General features: G+C 43.9%; 2 protein-coding genes across 2 annotated transcripts; both read right to left on the reverse strand.

The window, feature by feature from the left end:
- Positions 1 to 450: 450 nt before the first annotated feature.
- LOC139262658 (ferritin, higher subunit-like) lies at positions 451 to 6593 on the reverse strand. The gene is made up of 4 exons (XM_070877809.1): positions 6492 to 6593; positions 5787 to 5933; positions 5269 to 5398; positions 451 to 620 (listed from the first exon to the last, which is right to left on the reverse strand). Exons 1-4 carry the CDS (start codon positions 6591 to 6593, stop codon positions 451 to 453), a joined length of 549 nt encoding a protein of 182 aa, XP_070733910.1.
- Positions 6594 to 17296: 10703 nt separating this feature from the next.
- Positions 17297 to 19076, reverse strand: LOC139262659 (ferritin heavy chain, oocyte isoform-like). The gene is made up of 4 exons (XM_070877810.1): positions 18975 to 19076; positions 18299 to 18445; positions 17802 to 17927; positions 17297 to 17452 (listed from the first exon to the last, which is right to left on the reverse strand). The coding sequence occupies exons 1-4, from the start codon at positions 19074 to 19076 to the stop codon at positions 17297 to 17299; spliced, it is 531 nt and encodes a 176-aa protein (XP_070733911.1).
- Positions 19077 to 19280: the final 204 nt, after the last annotated feature.

Genomic DNA, 19280 nt, shown 5'->3' on the forward strand with positions numbered 1-19280 from the left:
GGACACTCCTTAACCCCAACCCTTGACCATGCTTTGTCACTCAATCAATTGTCTGAGCACCCCCACCCCCCTTGAATGTTTCAGGTCTTACAAAACAAGTCTGAATATCCCAGTCAATATATTGCCATTACAACCAAGGAAAAACAAACTTAATTGGACTAAATCCCAGAACACTGTTGCACAGCTCAGTGTAATTCTTGTTTTATGTAAACCACATTATGTTGATTGATTGAATAGTTGCTTATTTTTTCAAACATGCAAAGAGACAAAACCCAGTCCAATGTTGAACAGTTTATTTACAGTTATGTTACATTTCACATCATGATCGCAGGTCTCACAGCTTCTTGTAAAAAGTCACAAATCATCACTCACTATAGGATTGGGGGGTGGGGGAGGGGGGTAATTATATAAATACAAGTACTAAACAATAAGCTTGATCCAATAGTCAGTTTAGTCACACTCCCACTGGGTGTGCTTGTCAAACAGGTACTCTCCCAGGCCATTCTCAGGGGCTCTCAGTCTCTTCAGGTTGGTGATGTGATCTCCCAGCTTCTTGATCATCTTCACTTGTTCATTCAAGTAGTGAGTCTCCAGGAAGTCACACAACTGAAAGAGGGAAACTAGTTATGTCCCGCAGCAAATATCAAGGAATGTCAGCTTCCCATTCAGAGTTTGATTTTAATGCTCTTGAGCTAGAGGATAATCAAGTGGTGCAATTGAGATTGATGGAATTACTGCATCATTAGATTAAATTTGCTGCACAATAGGTGTTCAGATCCTGCAATCATAGACACATTTACTCGTTACTGTCCACAGTCGGCCAACTTCCCACGTCCCTTCCCACTGCTCCCCAACATAAAATGGAGAGACACCAACACAAAGCTATTGGGCATGGAGATCTTTTAATTAGGCTCAAGGACAAGGTTTCAGATTTTTGCAAGATGTCTTTTGTTTCTGAAAGACTTTGACTACCTGCCTTTAATAAATGGAGATTTATATAAACCCAGTTATTTCATTTGGTATAAATGTTTTGGGTAACCTTCCACTCCCTTCAAAAAAAATATAAACAGATGGGTCCGGATTTTGCGTTGAGAATAATGTTATCATCATCATAGGCAGTCCCTCAGAGACGAGGATGACTTGCTTCCACTCTAAAAGTGAGTTCTCAGGTGACCAAGGAGCCCAATGTGGGACCTACAGTCTATGAGACAGATGGGGCAGACAGTGGTTGAAGGAAAGAGTGTGTGGGGAGCCTGGGTTGACACACGCTCCTTCTGCTGTCTACGCTTGGTTTCTGCTTGTTCTCAGCGATGGGATTCGAGTCGAGGTGCTCAGCGCCCTCCCCGATGCTCTTCCTCCACTTTGGGCAGTCGTGGAGCTATTGGCCCTCACCATTATTATGGAGTAAATCGAACAGCAACATTTGGAGTACGTAATTGCTGTCCGAGTTACTCTGCTCCTCCACAGGTTACGCTATAACAGTATCAATAGACGCAGCATTGAAATCCAAGGGTGTGAAGTTGTGGTGCTTACCTACTGGTTATCCACTAAATATGGCAGAGAAGGTAGGGCTGGTGCAATCAGGTGTAAGTGAATTTTTAAACAGTGTCATAAGTCATAATTAGTGCCAAACAACCTCTCTGCCACTGAATTTAATTTTACAAGTGGGGAGTCTCATTCCTTCAGAATGTAATTAGTGTTGTTCATTTAAATCTAATTTTTACTTCCTGGTTAAGACTCTGTGGGGGAGGGGGTGAATTTTAACCCCAATAAATGGGTGAGTGGGTCAGGTGGGAGGTTAAAGTGTTAAAAATTTGAATCCCGATTCCAACCCGCCTCCAACCCACACACTTCAGGTTTTAATGGAAGCGGAACATGGGGCTCTCCGGTGACAGGTTGGCACTTTAAATATGAGAGACTGCACGCCTCATTTTGAATCTCCTTTTTAAATTTAGTTCTGGCTGGTTGGGTTTCCAAGAACTTGGGTAAACCTGCCAGCTAAAGGAAGGCAAGGATTGCTGGATCCAGGAGGGAAGTGCCATTCTTCTTCGTCCTTCCGAACCTCAGCCCCTACTCCGGCCTCTAATCCTTGGCCTTTGACCGGCACTCCCCCCGGCATTCCTACCCGACCCTCCCACCCCCCTCAAACAGTGGCAGAACTAGAGGATGTGGGCCCCAATGCAAACATAGATCAAGGGCCCCTCAATCTCTACCACAACTTATATAAAGAAAAAATAAGAAAATCCAAAATAAATTATGTCTTTAATACAATGTTCTTGAACATGTGATAAAATAAGTATGAATTCAACAGAACTTTAACACATATGCATACATGTTGTAGGAGGTAGGCACCTTTAGAATATACCAGAATACTAGGCATTAGGCACCTGCTAGATATATCTAAACGCATATAAGTTTAAAGTGGCCACACATAAAATGGCTGCCCAGGCATGATGGGAAATCAGGTAGTCAAGTTGTGAACTGTTGAATGTTCAATGACCGAGCAATAACCCTGTGAGGCCCACTATAGGAATGCCTTGGATGCAGGATAAGAATAATGAGGAGAGAATCCATCTCCCGTATTCAAGGCCATAAACCAATTAATTCCCCAGGAAGAAAGAGATAAGAGAACCCATCTCCTGTAAACAGGGTTATAAACCAATTATTTCTCCAAGAAGAAAGAACTAGTGAGAGAACCTATATCAATCAGCCCAAGCTGACAAGAGACGAACACATGGTTCCTGAGACATAAGGGGAATTCTATTGGGTTAAAAGAACCTATAATCGTTGTGATTGGCTTGTGGCCAGCCATGATGGGCTGTGTAACTGTAGTAAAATGTTTGTAACTGTTGTGAAACATATAAAAGTGAATGTAACCCTTTGTTCTGTGGAGAGAAGCCTGGACTCAGTCTTGTGATTTCCTCCCCGCTAAGCGTAATAAAGGCCACATCAGCATTGGAACCGACTGAGTGTTGAGTGATTCTTCTGAGAAAACACTAACGCTAACAATACATAAAAATAAAATTGAGGAAAATACTTTAAAATATTTTCTTCCAAGATTGCACAGTGGCAAAGTCATCAATAACTTTTGAAACATCCGTACATTCCGCTTTTTCAATAAAGAGAGCCAGGTGTGACAATCGCTCTTGACCCATAGAATTTTGAAGGTAGTTTTTATTATCTTCATCTTTGAAAATGTTCTTTCCGCAGATGCCACCGTAACAGGAATCTTCAAAAAAAGAATCAGTAGCGAACAAACTTCAGAGTAACTCATGCTCATGTCATAGAAGTTAATTAATGCTAGTTTAGCTAATTCTCTGATGGTGTTGATCTTTTCAATTTCTGCTCAGCGCGTTGCAAAAAGCAATAGTTGGAGGGTTAAGGATTCCGATAAATCATTACAATATTGCTTTTGCACTTTAAGTGCGTTTTCATTTCTTCATCAGACATGTTCAGTAATATTTTCGGAGTTAGAAATAGAAATAAGTCAGCGATAGTGTTTAATCCTTCAAATCTGTTCTGGAGCTGACTAACTACAATGTCAACTGTTCAGTAGAAGACGTTTATCTTGAAATTGAAATTTTCTTCTGCATTTTAAATCGGTGGTCTTGCGCAAGCTCGTCGTAAAATTTCAGGTGTATTCGGTTTCTCCTACTTTTGAATTCAGTTGGGGCACCCCATTTTTCAGCAACTTCTTTCGCCTCCTCTAAAGTCACTTCGAATTCATTTCGAAGCTCCAACAACTCGTCAAAATTACACAAAAATAGCTAATGAACAACAAGAAACAATAATAAAAAATTATAACAGTGGAAACTGTCACAGGACGGGAGAGTGGAGAGCACCAGTTCCAACTGTAACAGGACAGGAGAGTGGAGAGCACCAGTTCCAACTGTCACAGGACAGAGAGTGGAGAGCACCAGTTCCAACTGTCACAGGACAGAGAATGGAGAGCACCAGTTCTAACTGTAACAGGACAGGAGAGATGAGAGCACCAGTTCAAACTGTCACAGGACAGAGAGTGGAGAGCACCAGTTCCAACTGTCACAGGAGAGAGAGTGGAGAGCACCAGTTCAAACTGTCACAGGACAGAGAGTGGAGAGCACCAGTTCCAACTGTCGCAGGACAGAGAGTGGAGAGCACCAGTTCAAACTGTCGCAGGACAGAGAGTGGAGAGCACCAGTTCCAACTGTCGCAGGACAGAGAGTGGAGAGCACCAGTTCCAACTGTCACAGGACGGGAGAGTGGAGAGCACCAGTTCCAACTGTCACAGGACAGAGAATGGAGAGCACCAGTTCTAACTGTAACAGGACAGGAGAGATGAGAGCACCAGTTCAAACTGTCACAGGACGAGAGAGTGGAGAGCACCAGTTCCAACTGTCACAGGAGCATCCAGTCGTGCCCCGGTAACTGCCTCCAAAGGAAGTGGAGTGTGGGAAATTGCACTCCGCTTCCATTGAGGGGTGGTAAGGCCAATTCTACGGCGGGAGCAGGACTTCCACACTGCGGGGCTAAAATTCCCGGCCCCAGAAGGTTACCGCCCCCAAGGTGGGAGCCTGTGCAGGGAGGCAGAGGGGAGTGGAGGGGAGACGGGGCAGGGGATGGAGAGGAGAGGGGTGGGGTGGGTGTGCGGAGAAACCCAGGGCAGGGGACAGGAGGGGCCACATTGCAGCGGAGGTCTGGGGGGGGGGGGGGGGGGGGGGCGAAGTGTGTTGGAGGGGCGGGCCTGGGGGCTCTGTGCAGGGAGTGTTCAGAGTGGGGTGGACGGGTTGACTGCGCAAATGGCGGTTGGTGGATGTGGTGTGGTTGGAGTCACGGGGGCGTGGCTCCGGGGTGGCCGGGGCTGGGGGCTCGACATTCGGGAGTGTTTGGCATTTGGGAAGGATTCTGACGGGACGGGGCGGGTGTCGTGTTCCCGGTGTTGGGTGGGTCCGGAGCAGAGGGGTGGCACGCTCTTGGGATGGGGGGGGGGTGGGCTGTTTGGGACTGGGATTGGAAGAAACTTCTTCACACGGGGAGTTGTTGGCCTGTGGGGTTCCCTACCGCGGAGAGTTGTTGATGCCAGTTCATTGGATGTGTTCGGGAGTGAGTTGGATGTGGTCCTTGCGGCTGGGGGGGGGGGGTGGGGGTCGGCGGGGTGCTGGGGTGGGTGATCAGCCATGATCTTGTTGAATGGTGGTGCAGGCTCGAAGGGCCAAATGGCCTACTCCTGCACCTATTTTCTATGTTTCCATGTTTCACAATCTCAGCCCAAATTAAATTAATAAGAACTTCCATGAGGATCAGTGCTCCCAGTGGAGAGTTTGTACAGATCCAGCAGACTCTGGTTCATATTTTTCTCCATCTGCAGAGCTCTCTGCATCGCCTCCAGACCATTGCTCCACTCATCCTGCTCTGGTTTCTGGAAAGAACGAACATTCTAATAGTTCACCAACACCGGATTAAATAAACATTTCAAGCAAATTAGGGGTGCAATCAAAAGTCTACATTACCATGAACCCATTTGCTAGAATATAAAATTGCCATTAACCTATAGCAAGCATTAGAGTCATATTGATAAGACAAATAGCTTGGATGTATTTAACAGAAAGCACATGGGGAGAAAGGAATAGAACAATATGCTGATCGGGTTAGAGGAAGCATGCTCGTGTGGAATATAAAAACCAGCACAGTCCAGCTTGGCCAACTGGCTTGTGTGCTGTAAATTAGAACCAATTTTTTGGCAATGCATTGGGAACATTCAGTCTAATGGGAGCCAGACAGAAGGCCACTCCTTTATGGAGTCCAACCTTAATATCTGCCAAAATGATCCGTCCTCCACGCCGATTCTGGAATTGCATCAGTCTCTCGGCATGCTCACGTTCCTCGTGTGACTGCTCCTTGAAGAACTCCGAAAACTGACGCAGGGCAACAGCATCCCGGTCAAAGTAGAAGGATAAGAATAATAATATTTAGGTATTATATTGCAGACACATCACATGTACTATACATATATCACCTCAATATTGTGCTTTCTTTCAAAGGGTTCAAAGTCTCACTAAACTTGTATGTACATGGTCATGGAAACAATATGTTCATACCCTATGCAATAATAAATCTTGGCCCAACATCAATGACTTTTTTTTGCAGGGAGGAGGAAGGAGGAGTGGAATGGGAAAGAAAGGTGTTCCAGATTTCCACCATACTTTCAGGAAATAATACTTCCTGACTTGCCCCCTAAATAGACTAACTCTAATTTTAAGATTACATCCCTCATTGCAAAGGTAAAGTACAGAAGTCCATGGAGTCACATAGAATGAGGATACAAATTCTGAATTTCATGCATTAAGTGCAGAATGTATTCCAAATAAACTTCAACAAGCTCAAGAGAACTCAGGAAAGTGACGCATTAAGATTCAAGATACTCAGAATAGGTAGACTGGATATAACACAGAATTTAGTAAATTCACATTACATCACCTCCATTGTGAAGTGGTCACAAATACAAAACTCACCATAGAAAGATAAACATAGGAGGAATAGAGCTCCATGTTGATCTGCTTGTTGACAGCATCCTCACAGTCCTGGTGGTAGTTCTGACACACTTGAGAAACCATTTTGATTATTTTTCACAAATCTAAACTTTGTTGAAGCAACAAGCTAAAATGTAACTAACCTCAAACTCCTGTATTTATACTGCTGGATAATCCAAGGCGTGGCAGCCTAGAGGATGAGTGACAGTCCTCAATACCCAATCAGAAGTTCTTGCCTCTCAGAGCACCAATCAACTAAAGGGAGGAGGGGGATGGACTCCCAGAGCCAGTTAGATGTTTGAGGAATGAGTATCATTGGCTGACAACTCAATGAGGATCTCAATTGTCCTAACTTTCCTCAAACACAGTTCATATATTCAGCATCACAGGTTTAAATTAATCCTCTACTCTTTCGGCTAATCAAGAGGGAAAAACTTATAAGTGCCCCTTTATGAGGGGGAATAAACAATATGTTCCAAATCTGAGAAAACTAACATAAAAACTTTTCAAATTATAATTTAGATCCATGTGTCCACGTTGCACTCAAGTCCCTCTCGTGCCCACTGACCACGGAAAGCCTCAATCACACAACAAGCACCGCGTGCTCCCTCTCCAGGGACATAGAAACATAGAAATATAGAAATTAGGTGCAGGAGTAGGCCATTTGGCCCTTTGAGCCTGCATCACCATTCAATAAGATCATGGCTGATCATTCTGTCAGTCCCCTTTTCCTGCTTTCTCTTCATACCCCTTGATCCCTTGATCCCTTTAGCCGTAAGAGCCATATCTAACTCTCTCTTGAGTATATCTAATGAACTGACATCAACAACTCTCTGCGGTAGGGAATTCCACAGGTTAACAACTCTCTGAGTGAAGAAGTTTCTCCTCATCACAGTCCTAAATGGCCTACCCCTTATCCTAAGACTGTGTTCCCTGGTTCTAGATTTCCCCATCATTGGGAACATTCTTCCCGCATCTAGCCTGTCCAGTCCCGTCAGTTTCTATGAGATCCCCTCTCATCCTTCTAAACTCCAGTGTATAACGGCTCAGTTGATCCAGTCTCTCCTCATATGTCAGTCCCGCCATCTCAGGAATCAGTCTGGTGAACCTTCGCTGCACTCCCTCAATAGCAAGAATGTCCTTCCTCAGATTAGGAGACCAAACCTGAACACAATATTCCAGGTGAGGCCTCACCAAGGCCCTAAACAACTGCAGTAAGACCTCCCTGCTCCTATACTCAAATCCCCTAGCTATGAAGGACAACATACCATTTGCCTTCTTCACCGCCTGCTGTACCTGCATGCTAACTTTCAATGACTGATGAACCATGACACCCAAGTCTCGTTGCACCTCCCCCTTTCCTAATCTGCCTCCATTCAGATAATATTCGACCATCGTGTGTTTGCTCCCAAAGTGGATAACCTCACATTTATCGACATTATACTGCATCTGCGATGCATTTGCTCACTCACCTAACCTGTCCAAGTCACCCTGAAGCCTTTTAGTGTCCTCCTCATAGCTCACACCGCCACCCAGTTTAGTGTCATCTGCAAACTTGGAGATATTACACTCAATTCCTTAATCTAAATCATTAATGTATATTGTAAGTAGCTGGGGTTCCAGCACCGAGCCCTGCAGCACTCCACCAGTGTCGAAATCTCGACCTCAGAAAAGAATGACTCCGACACTTACAGCTCCGATAGAAGTTTCCTTTTTAATTTACTTGCTCGCAAGGGGTAGGTTTCACTCAGTCAAGGGCTAAATGAACACCTCCGCAATGGTACAGCTTCACAAGATATTTATACAGTAAAACCCAAGTTCTGGCCTCTCCCTGTGTATTGCTCTGTCTCACAGTCAGTGAATACAGATAAAGAGTTAATGGTGTCAAGATATTTCCTTTTGCCAGGGTTATCAGAAAGCCAAATGGCCATTACTCCATGAGTCATAGGTAATGGGCTATCACCTGTCTTGTATTGTGTCAGGATTATCCAATTTCCTGGTCAGTTTACCTGTTTGCTTCAAATGGATGAGGTAAAGGAAAGAGAGATAATGGCTAGAAGATGAGGGTGGGGTGACATGGAACTCCTGTAGTGTAGACAATAGGAGAGCACCATGGGGGGTTACTTGTCTCAGCCTGACTTGTCTCCTAGCTGTCTGATGGCCATCAGCCATCTAACAGCAGGTTTAGCTGTTTATGCAAGCTGGCTGCTAAAATGCAGAAAGTTCTGGAAGGGCCAGGACTCCATTTTAATCAAAAGGCACACAAATACCGTATGGTATCAGCTTAGATAAAAATACATTTCCACACCAGTTACTGCCTGCCATTCTGAAAAGGACCCGTTTATCCCGACTCTCTGCTTCCTGTCTGCCAACTAATTCTCTATCCACGTCAGTACATTACCCCTAATACCATGTGCTTTCTTGCGTGGGACCTTGTCAAAAGCCTTTTGAATGTCCAAAAACATCACATCCACTGGTTCTCCCTTGTCCACTCTAGTAGTTACATCCTCAAAAAATTCCAGAAGATTTGTCAAGCATGATTTCCCTTTCATAAATCCATGCTGACTTGGACCGATCCTGTCACTGCTTTGCAAATGTGCTGCTATTTCATCTTTAATAATTCATTCAAACATTTTCCCCACTACTGATGTCAGGCTTCCGGTCTATAATTACCCATTTTCTCTCAACCACCATTTTTTAAAAGTGGTGTTAGATCAGCTACCCTCCAGTCCATAGGAACTGATCAGAGTCAATAGATTGTTGGAAAATGATCACCAATGCATCCACTATTTCCATGGCCACTTCCTTAAGTACTCTAGGATGCAGACTATCAGGCCCCGGGGAATTATTGGCCTTCAGTCCCATCAATTTCCCGAACACAATTTCCCGCCTAATAAGGATATCCTTCAGTTCCTCCTTCTCATTAGACCATCGGTTCCTGACTAATTCCGGAAGGTTATTGGTGTCTTCCTTTGTGAAGATAGAACCAAAGTAATTGTTCAACTGGTCTGCCATTTCTTTGTTCCCCATTATAAATTCACCTGAATCTGATTGCAAGGGGCCCACGTTTGTCTTCACTAATCTTTTTCTCTTCACATATCTATAGAAGCTTTTGCAGTCAGTTTTTATGTTTTCGGCAGGCTTCCTCTCATACTCTATTTCCCCCCTCTTAATTAAACATTTTGTCTTTGTTTCTATGTCCTCCTCTGCTGAATTCTAAATTTCTCCCAGTCCTCAGGTTTGCTGCTTTTTCTGGTCAATTTATATGCCTCTTCCTTGGATTTAACACTATCCTTAATTTCCCTTGTTAGCCACGGTTGAGCCAACTTCCCCGTTTTATTTTTACTCCAGACAGGTATGTAAAATTGTTGAAGTTCATCCATGTGATCTTTAAATGTTTGCCTTTGCCTATCCAAAGTCAACCCTTTAAGTATCATTTGGCAGTCTATTCTAGCAAATTCACGCCTCATACCATTGAAGGTACCTTTCCTTAAGTTCAGGACCCTCGTCTCTGAATTAACTGTGTCACTCTCCAACTTAATAAAGAATTCTACCATATTATCATCACTCTTCCCCAAGGGGCCTCCCACAACAAGATTGCTAATTAGTCCTTTCTCATTACACATCACCCAGTCTTGGATGGCTAACCCTCTAGTTGGTTCCTCAACATATTGGTCCAGAAAACCATCCCTAATACACTCCAGGAAATCCTCCTCCACCGTTTTGCTACCAGTTTGATTAGTCGAATCTATATGTAGATTAAAGTCGCCCATGATAACTGCTGTACCTTTATTGCATGCATCCCTAATTTCTTGTTTGATGCTGTCCCCAACCTCACTACTATTGTTTGGTGGTCTGTACACAACTCCCACTAGCGTTTTCTGCCCTTTGGTATTCCGCAGCTCCACCCATACTGTTTCCACATCATTCAAGCTATGGTCCTTGCTTACTATTATGTTAATTTCCTCTTTAACCAGCAGTGCGACCCCACCTCATTTTCCTTTCTGTCTATCCTTCCTGAATGTTGAATAACCCTGGATGTTGAGTTCCCAGCCTTGGTCACCCTGGAGCCATGTCTCCGTGATGCCAATTACATCATATTCATTAATTGTTGGCAGTGCAGTTAATTCATCCACCTTATTAAGAATACTCCTCGCATTGAGGCACAGAGCCTTCAGTCTTAACTTTTTAACACACTTTGCCTTTTTGGAATTTTGTTGTAATGTGGCCCCTTTTGAATTTTGCCTTGGGTTTCTCTGCCCTCCACGTTTACTTTTCTTCTTTCGATCTTTTGCTTCTGCCTCCATTCTACTTCCCTCTGTCTCCCTGCATAGGTTCCCATCCGCCTGCCATATTAGTTTAACTCCTCCCCAACAGCAATAGCAAACACTCCCCCTAGGACATTGGTCCCGGTCCTGCGCAGGTGCAGACCGTCCCGTTTGTACTGGTTCAACTCCCCCAAAACCGGTTTCAATGTCCCAGGAATTTGAATCCCTCTCTTCTGCACCACTCCTCAAGCCACATATTCATCTGAGCTATCCTGCGATCCTACTCTGACTGGCACGTAGCACTGGAAGCAATCCTGAGATTACTACCTTTGAGGTCCTACTTTTTAATTTAACTCCTTGCTACTTAAATTCATCTTGTGGGACCTCATCTCATTTGTTACCTATATCGTTGGTACCTAGATGCACCACGACAACTGGCTGTTCACCCTCCTGCTCCAAAATGTCCTGCAACCGCTCCGAGACATCCTTGACCCTTGCACCAGGGAGGAAACATAACATCCTAGAGTCTCGATTAATGCCGCAGAAACATCTATCTATTCACCTTACAATAGAATTCCCTACCACTATGGCCCTCCCACTCTTTTTCCTGCCCTCCTGTACAGCAGAGCCACCCACGGTGCCATGGACTTGGCTGCTGCTGCCTTCCGCTGATGAGTGAGCCCCCCCAACCATATCCAAAACAGTGTATCTGTTTTTGAGGGGGATGACCGCAGGGGACCTCTGCACTACCTTCCTTCCACTGCTCTACCTGTTGGTCATCCATTCCCTCTATGGCTGTGTAACTTTTACCAGCGGTCTGACCAACTCACTAAACGTGCTATTCAGGATATCCTCAGCATCGCGGATGCTCCAGGGTGAATCCTCCTGCAGTTCCAGTGCCGCAATGCAGTCTGTCAGGAGTTGCAGCAGGACACACTTCCCGCACTTGTAGTCGTCAGGGACACTGGAAGTGTCCGAGTTCCCACATAGCACAGGAGGAGCATAACACATGTCTGAGCTCTCCTGCCATCACTTAACCCCTAGATTGACTTAAATTGGTAAAAACAATGATAAAGCTTACCAACTGATAAGGAAAATAAAAGAAAAACTACTCACCAATCACCAGCCAAACACTTACCCCCTTGGCTGTGACGTCACCTTTCGATTTCTTTCTCCTTCTTTGTTTACCTTCTGCCCCTGCTGCAGCTGCACCAGCTGAGCCTCTCTGACTACCTTACCGACTGCCTCACCGGCTGGCCTCCTCCTTGAACTCCCGCCTCCTGTTCGAACTCCCCGGACTCCCGACTGTTGGGCCTTTATAGGCCGCTGGCTGTTTGAACTCCCGCCTGCTCGAACTCCTGTGTGACCTTAGTCTTTTATTGCAGGTCTGCCGAGTGCCTCTCCAACCTGTGATGGCTTCTTAAATACCTGTGCTCCCAAGGGATTATGGGGTTCCTTGGGTCTCCAGGGAATGAGCCGTCTGGGAGCTGTACAGAGGAAATATAAGTCCACGTGAATAACAGGTATATCAAGTTGAAAAGAGTGGCTAAAGTAAATGTTGGTCCCTTAGTGGATGAGACAGGGGAATTAGTAATGGGGAACATGAAGATGTCAGAAACTGAACAAATATTTTGTATCAGTCTTTTCGGTAGAGGACACTAACAATATCCCAACAGTGGATAGTCAAGGATCTATAGTCGGAGAAGAACTTAACACAATCACGAAGGAGGTGGCACTCAGTAAGATAATGGGGCTAAAGGCAGATAAATCCCCTGGACCTCAAGGCTTGTATCTTAGCGTTTAAGAAAAGTAGTGGCAGGGAGTGTGGAGACATTGGTTGTAATTTACCAAAATTCCCTGGAGTCTTGGAAGGTCCCAGCAGATTGGAAAACTGCAAATTTAACGCCCCTATGTAAAAAAAGAGACAGACAAAAAGCAGGAAACTATAGACCAGTTAGCCTAACATCTGTGGTTGGGAAAATGTTGGAGTCCATTATTAAAGAAGCAGTATTAGGACATTTGGAAAAGCAAAATTCGGTCCGGCAGAGTCAGCATGGATTTATGAAAGGGAAAGCATGTTTGATAAATTTGCTGAATTCTTTGAGGATTTAACGAACAGGGTGGATAAAGGGGAACCAGTGGACGTGGTGTATTTGATCTTCCAGAAGGCATTTGACAAGGTGTCACTAAAAAGGTTACTGCACAAGATAAAAGTTCACGGGGTTGGGGGTAATATATTAGCATGGATAGATGATTGGCTAACCAACAGAAAACAGAGAGTCAGGATAAATGGTTCATTCTCTGGTTGGCAACCAGTAACTATTGGGGTGCCGCAGGGATCAGTTCTGGGACCCCAACTATTTGCAATCTATATTAACGACTTGGAAGAAGGGACTGAGTGTACCGTAGCCAAGTTTGCTGATGATACAAAGATGGGAGGAAAAGCAATGTGTGAGGAGGACACAAAAAATCTGCAAAAGGACATAGGCAGGCTCAGTGAGTGGGCCAAAATTTGGCAGATGGAATATAATGTTGGAAAGTGTGAGGTCATGTACTTTGGCAGAAAAAAATCAAAGTACAAGTTATTATTTAAGTGGGGAATGATTGCAAAGTGCTGCAATACAACGGGACCTGGGGAGTACTTGTGCATGAAACACAAAAGGATAGTATGCAGGTACAGCAAGTGACCAGGAAGGCCAATGGAATCTTGGCCTTTATTGCAAACGTGATGGATTATAAAAGCAGGGAAGTCATGCTACAGCTATGCAGGATATTGGTGAGGCCACACCTGGAATACTGCGTGCAGTTTTTGTTTCCATATTTACTTTGGAGGCAGTTCAGAGAGGGTTCACTAGGTTGATTCCAGAGATGAGGGGGTTGACTTATGAGCAGGTTGGGCCTCTACTCATTGGAATTTGGAAGAATGAGAGGTGATCTTATCGAAACGGATAAGATTATGAGGGGGCTTGACAAGGTGGATGCAGAGAGGATGTTTCCACTCATGAGGGAGACTAGAACTAGAGGGCGTGAACTTAGAATAAGGGGACGCCCATTTAAAACAGAGAGGAGGAGAAATTTCTTCTCTCAGAGGGTTGTAGATCCGTGGAATTCACTGCCTCAGGGAACTGTGGAAGCTGGGACATTGAATAAATGTTGAGACAGAAATAGACAGTTTCTTGAACAATAAGAGGTTAAGGGGTTATGGGGAGCAGGCTGGGAAGTGGAGCTGAGTCCATGATCAGATCAGCCATGATCTTATTGAATGGCGGAGCAGGCTCGGGGGCCATATGGCCTACTCCTGTCCCTATTTCTTATGTTCTTATGTTCTTATGTAAGTCATGCTTGAATATAAATACTCATCTAGGCCTATATCAATTTAATAGGCTACAATTTGGTGTTTTTCCACCCCTGCCATATTCTAAGGGGTGATGAACCAGATTTTGCAAGGTATTGGAGGGGTTGTATGTTTTTTAGAATACATACTAATTTCATCACCAAATAGGCAAATTCATAACATATTGAATTAAGTTCTCAAATGGCTGGAGAAGCACCGAGTATAAGTGACTGCTTGCATGTGTGAGTTATTTCAAAGCTCAGTGGAGTACTTAGGGTAGAGTAGACAAAGATGGTTTACATCCAACGAAGGGATGCAATCAGAAATGCACCCACTCCCCAAGAATGTCACTGAACTTCGATCATTTTTGGGTCTTTTGAATGATTATGGGAAGTTCCTACCAAATTTGGCTACAGTATTACATCCACTGCATGAACTAGTGAAAAAACAGGTCCATTTGAAGTTGTCAGAAGAATGCGACACAGCGTTCAAGGAGTGTAAAAGCCAATTGGTAGACAGCACCGTGTTAGTTCACTTTAATGTATCCAAGGAGATCAAGCTAGCATGTGACGCTTCTCCACATGGAGTTGAGGCAGTGATCTCTGATGTACTAAATCGTGGCTCAAGCTACGGTGTCCCTGGAGATGGAGCACGCATTATCTGCCGGTACGCTCACGGTCTTCCACGAGAGTTAGGGACCGGAGGGAACAAAATTTTAAACTGATTTCTTTAACGGCCAAAGTTTAATTTGTTTATTTGTCGGTTCTAGTGCCCCCTTTTAAAGGGGACGGTCATATGATTTATGGTTTCACTTAAAATAGTTGTACGACATAGTGTGGAGGAGGGACCAATTGCTTTTGCTTCACGCATTCTCAGTGCCAGTGACCGTAATTATGCGCAAATCGAAAGGGAAGGTTTGGCATTACTTTTTGGGGTCAAGAAGTTCCACAAATACTTGTACGGTCGTAAGTTTACCATCGTTACAGACCATATGCCTCTGACAGCAATCCTCCATCCAAAGTCCCCAGTTCCAACATTAGCTGCAGCCCAAATGCTGAGTTGGGCTTTGATTTTGTCCACATATACATATGATATGGAATACAGACGATCAGCTGATCACAGTAATGCTGATGCTATATCTAGATTGTCTTCCCCATCACAAGTTACGCCCGATAGGGACAAAGCGTTCGATTTTTCATACAGCTATTTTAGTTGAAGACAAAAATCAAGTGCCCCCTGATTAAAGGGGGGGGGCATACTCCAAAAAATTTTCAGGTGCCCCCTGGTTCCCCGCCCCCCTCCGCCCCAAGGGCACCAAAACACAAATAATTGCCCCCTGGCGAAAAGGGTGGTGGGGGCACTAAAACTGACAAACATAGACAAATTAAACTTTAAGCAATAATAATCAAATTAAAATTTGGTTGCCAGGGTAATGATGCACTCTAGTCCCTCCGGCGCCCACCTCTCACGGAAGGCCGCGAGCGTACCGATGGACATTGCATGCTCCATCTCCAGGGACACCCTGGCTTGGATGTAACCGCGGAGGAGAGGCAGGCAGTCGGGCTGAACGACCCCCTGCCCTGACCAGCTGATGGGCCCCTTGGCCAGTCCCAGGAGCAGTCCGACGACGAGGCCTTCCGACCTGCCCACTTCCCTCCGCACAGGGTGTCCAAAGTTCAGGAGTGTGGGACTGAAGTGCAACCAGAATTTGAGGAGCAGCCCTTTCAAATAATGGAACTTGATTATTCAAACATTGATGAATGCCAGTCACAGTTGGAGAGATTGGAAGAGCAACCAAACGTGACCCAGTTATGTCAAAGGTGTATGATTACATCGCAAATGTCTGGCCAAACCAGGTAACTGACAATGTTATTCATCTATTCTTCATAGGAATGAATTATCAGTCAATAAAGATTGTATCGATAAAGATTAACTAAATTCAGGTCCAAATTATTAGATCTTCATGACCAGCACCTGGGATTGCGCTTGACAAAGTTTTGCACGTAGTTACTTATGGTGGCCAGCTCTAGATAAAAATATAGAGTGCATCGTCAATCAGTGTACAACTTGTCAATCAACAAGCAAGAAACCACCATCAGTACCATTATAGCCATGGAAATGACCTCCCAGGGTATGGCAAAGGTTTCATATCAAAGTTGCTGAGCTAGAAAGATACCAATCGTGCAATGCAATTGTTAGCCATTCAAAGTGGGTCAAGGTGTTGCCAATGCAGAAAATAGACAGTTTGCAAAGATTATTTTCTTCATTTGGCCTCCCAGAAGAAATTGTGTCTGCTAAGAATTTGCACAATTCACAAGCAAAAATGGTGAGAACCATATTAAAGTTGCACCATACCACCCTGCATCAAATGGTACAGCAGAGCTCAGTACAAATTGCAAAATATGCCCTCATCAAACCAATGTTGGGTCCAAATCCAAAGAAATTACAGTTGTCATTGGACCACAAATTCATTAATTTTCTAATTACATATAATACCCCTCATACAACTACTGGTAGAACACCAGCAGAGTTGTTTCTCAAACGACTGCCACAAACCAGATTCACATTGATAAAACAAAACTTCGCACAACTCTGATTTACTGAGAAATGTTCCAAGTATAAACATGTTACAGCAACTTGGATTTTGTTGCATTGAGTAGTCATTTATGTAACGGCAGAGAGAATGCGCACTAGTGGGAACAGGTATTTTTTTTTTTATTATTTTTTTTTTAAATTCCACTGTCTAGGTCCCAAGCACTGCTGTTCCCTCTCTAAACCTATTTAAGACACACCCTAAAACCTATCTGACCATGCTTTGTCCCTCAGTCAATATCTCCTGTGGCTGTTAATGGTCTGAATACACCCATGAACATTTTAGACCTTGCAACAGTTGTCTGAATATGCGACTTACATGACCATTACACCAGATGAAAAACAAATTGCATAGGACTGAATCCCATAACACTATTGCACAAATCAAGTGTAATCCTTGTCTGATGTAAAACAAGTTAATTGCTTATTTTTCATCCACTCAAAAAGGAGATAAAACCCAGTCCAATGTTGAACAGTTTATTTACATTTCACATCAAGCACCCAGGTCTCACAGCTAGTTGTACAAAGTCAGAAGCTATCATTCCCTACACGATATTTTTAATTATACAAATACTGTACACAATTGCTTGATCTCAGTCACTCTCCCCCAGGGTGTGCTTGTCAAACAGGTACTCTCCCAGGCCATTCTCAGGGGCTCCCAGTCTCTTCAGGTTGGTGGTGTAATCGCCAAGCTTCTTGATCATCTTCACTTGTTCATCCAAGTAGTGGGTCTCCAGGAAGTCACACAACTGAAGGAGAACACAGAAACAAGTTATGACAGTAGCAGATATCAAGGAATGTCAGCTTCCCCTTCAGGAATTTGGATTTTAATCCTCTTGAACTGGAGGATAGTCAAGTGGTGCAATTGCAATTGAAGGAATTACTGCATCATTAGATTAAACTTACTGCACAATTGGTGCACAGATCCTGGGACACATTTAACAGTCAGCCAACTTCCCCATCCCTTTCCACACAAAAGCCAATGAGACACTTGCACAAAGCTATTGAGCATGGAGATTTTTAATTAGGCCCAAGCACAGCTAGGTTCCACAACCTCCAACTTACCCAAAAGACAACATTAAATCATTAAGAACTTACATGAGGGTCAGTGCTCCCAGTAGAGAGTTTGTGCAGATCCAGCAAACTCTGGTTCACATTCTTCTCCATCTGCAGAGCTCTCTGCATCGCCTCCAGACCATTGCTCCACTCATCCTGCTCTGGTTTCTGAAAAGAAAGAAAATTCTACCTTGAACATAGAATGGATTAAACAAACATTGTAATGTATTGAAGGAAATTCAGGGTGCAATTAAAAGTCAACTTTACCATGAACCTGCATGTTAACTTAATGGCAATTTTATTTGCTATCACAAATTCTGCAGTTATATTGCTGAGGCAAATAGCTCAGATATATTGAAGTGGAAGCGAATCGAATGATATGCTGATAAAGCAAGGTGGGAGGAGGTTTGTTGGAATATAATCACCGCAAAGACCAGTTTGGCCTGCGATGTAAATTGGAACCAATTGCTTTAGCATGTATTGGGAACAATCAGTCTAAAGGGAGCCAGAGACAAGGCCACTCCATTATCAAATCCAACCTTGATGTCCGCCAAGATGATCCGTCCTCCACGGCGATTCTGGAATTTCATCAGTTTCTCAGCATGCTCACGTTCCTCATGCGACTGCCCCTTGAAGAACTCAGCAAAGTGACGCAGGGCAACATCATCCCGGTCAAAGTAGAAGGACTGCGGAGGGATCAAAAGAGTATTTGAGTGTCGTGTACAGTACATAACTTCAACCTCAATATTTTGCTTTATTTCAAGGGTCCAAAATCTCACTGAACTGGTATATACTGTCATGGAAACAATTTTTTCATACCCATACCCAACAAAAACTACAGCCTAGTATCAAAGTCTTTTTAAATTTGAGGGAGATGGGACAGAAAGTGTTCCAGATTTCCACCACACTTGCAGGAAATAATACTTTGATTTCGATCTAAACGGGCTAGCTCTAATTTTAAGATTACAACCCCCATTGAAAAGGCAAGGTACGGAAACTCGATGGAGTGATATAGAAGGAGGACACAAATTCTAAATTCCATGCAATGAGTGCAGAATGTATTCCAAATAAACTTCAAAAAGTTCAAAAGCACCCAGGAAAGCAAGTCATTAAGACTCAAAATACTCAGAATAGGTGGGCTGGATATAGCACAGAATTTAGTAAATTCACAATACATAGTCTCCATTGTGAAGTGGTCTAAAATATAAAACTCACCATAGAGAGATAAACATAGGAGGAATAGAGCTCCATGTTGATCTGCTTGTTGACAGCATCCGCACAGTCCTGGTGGTAGTTCTGACGCACTTGAGAAGCCATCTTGATGATTTTTTTTTTTAAAGAAATCGTAACTTTGATCAAACACAAAACTAAACTTCAACTAAACTCAAACTCCTGTATTTATACTGAAGGATAATCCAAGCGAGGCAGCCTCGATAATGAGTGACATTCCTCATTACCCAATCAGAAGTTGCAGCCTCTCAGAGAACCAATCAAATAAAGGGAGGAGGGGGATGGACTCCC

Source organism: Pristiophorus japonicus, chromosome 4 (assembly GCF_044704955.1).
Source record: "Pristiophorus japonicus isolate sPriJap1 chromosome 4, sPriJap1.hap1, whole genome shotgun sequence".
In the NCBI taxonomy this organism is placed as follows: domain Eukaryota; kingdom Metazoa; phylum Chordata; class Chondrichthyes; family Pristiophoridae; genus Pristiophorus; species Pristiophorus japonicus.

Bases quoted from the DNA above. Each gene is read 5' to 3' on its own strand.
- LOC139262658 (XM_070877809.1), bottom strand. From the start codon at position 6,593: ATGGTTTCTCAAGTGTGTCAGAACTACCACCAGGACTGTGAGGATGCT. The intron at 5,934-6,491 runs GTGAGTTTTGTA...TTATTATTCTTA, and splicing joins CCTATGTTTATCTTTCTATG to TCCTTCTACTTTGACCGGGA. The intron at 5,399-5,786 runs GTTGGACTCCAT...CGTTCTTTCCAG, and splicing joins TCATTTTGGCAGATATTAAG to AAACCAGAGCAGGATGAGTG.
- LOC139262659 (XM_070877810.1), bottom strand. From the start codon at position 19,076: ATGGCTTCTCAAGTGCGTCAGAACTACCACCAGGACTGTGCGGATGCT. The intron at 18,446-18,974 runs GTGAGTTTTATA...ATCCCTCCGCAG, and splicing joins CCTATGTTTATCTCTCTATG to TCCTTCTACTTTGACCGGGA. The intron at 17,453-17,801 runs GTAAGTTCTTAA...GTTCTCCTTCAG, and splicing joins CTGGGAGCACTGACCCTCAT to TTGTGTGACTTCCTGGAGAC.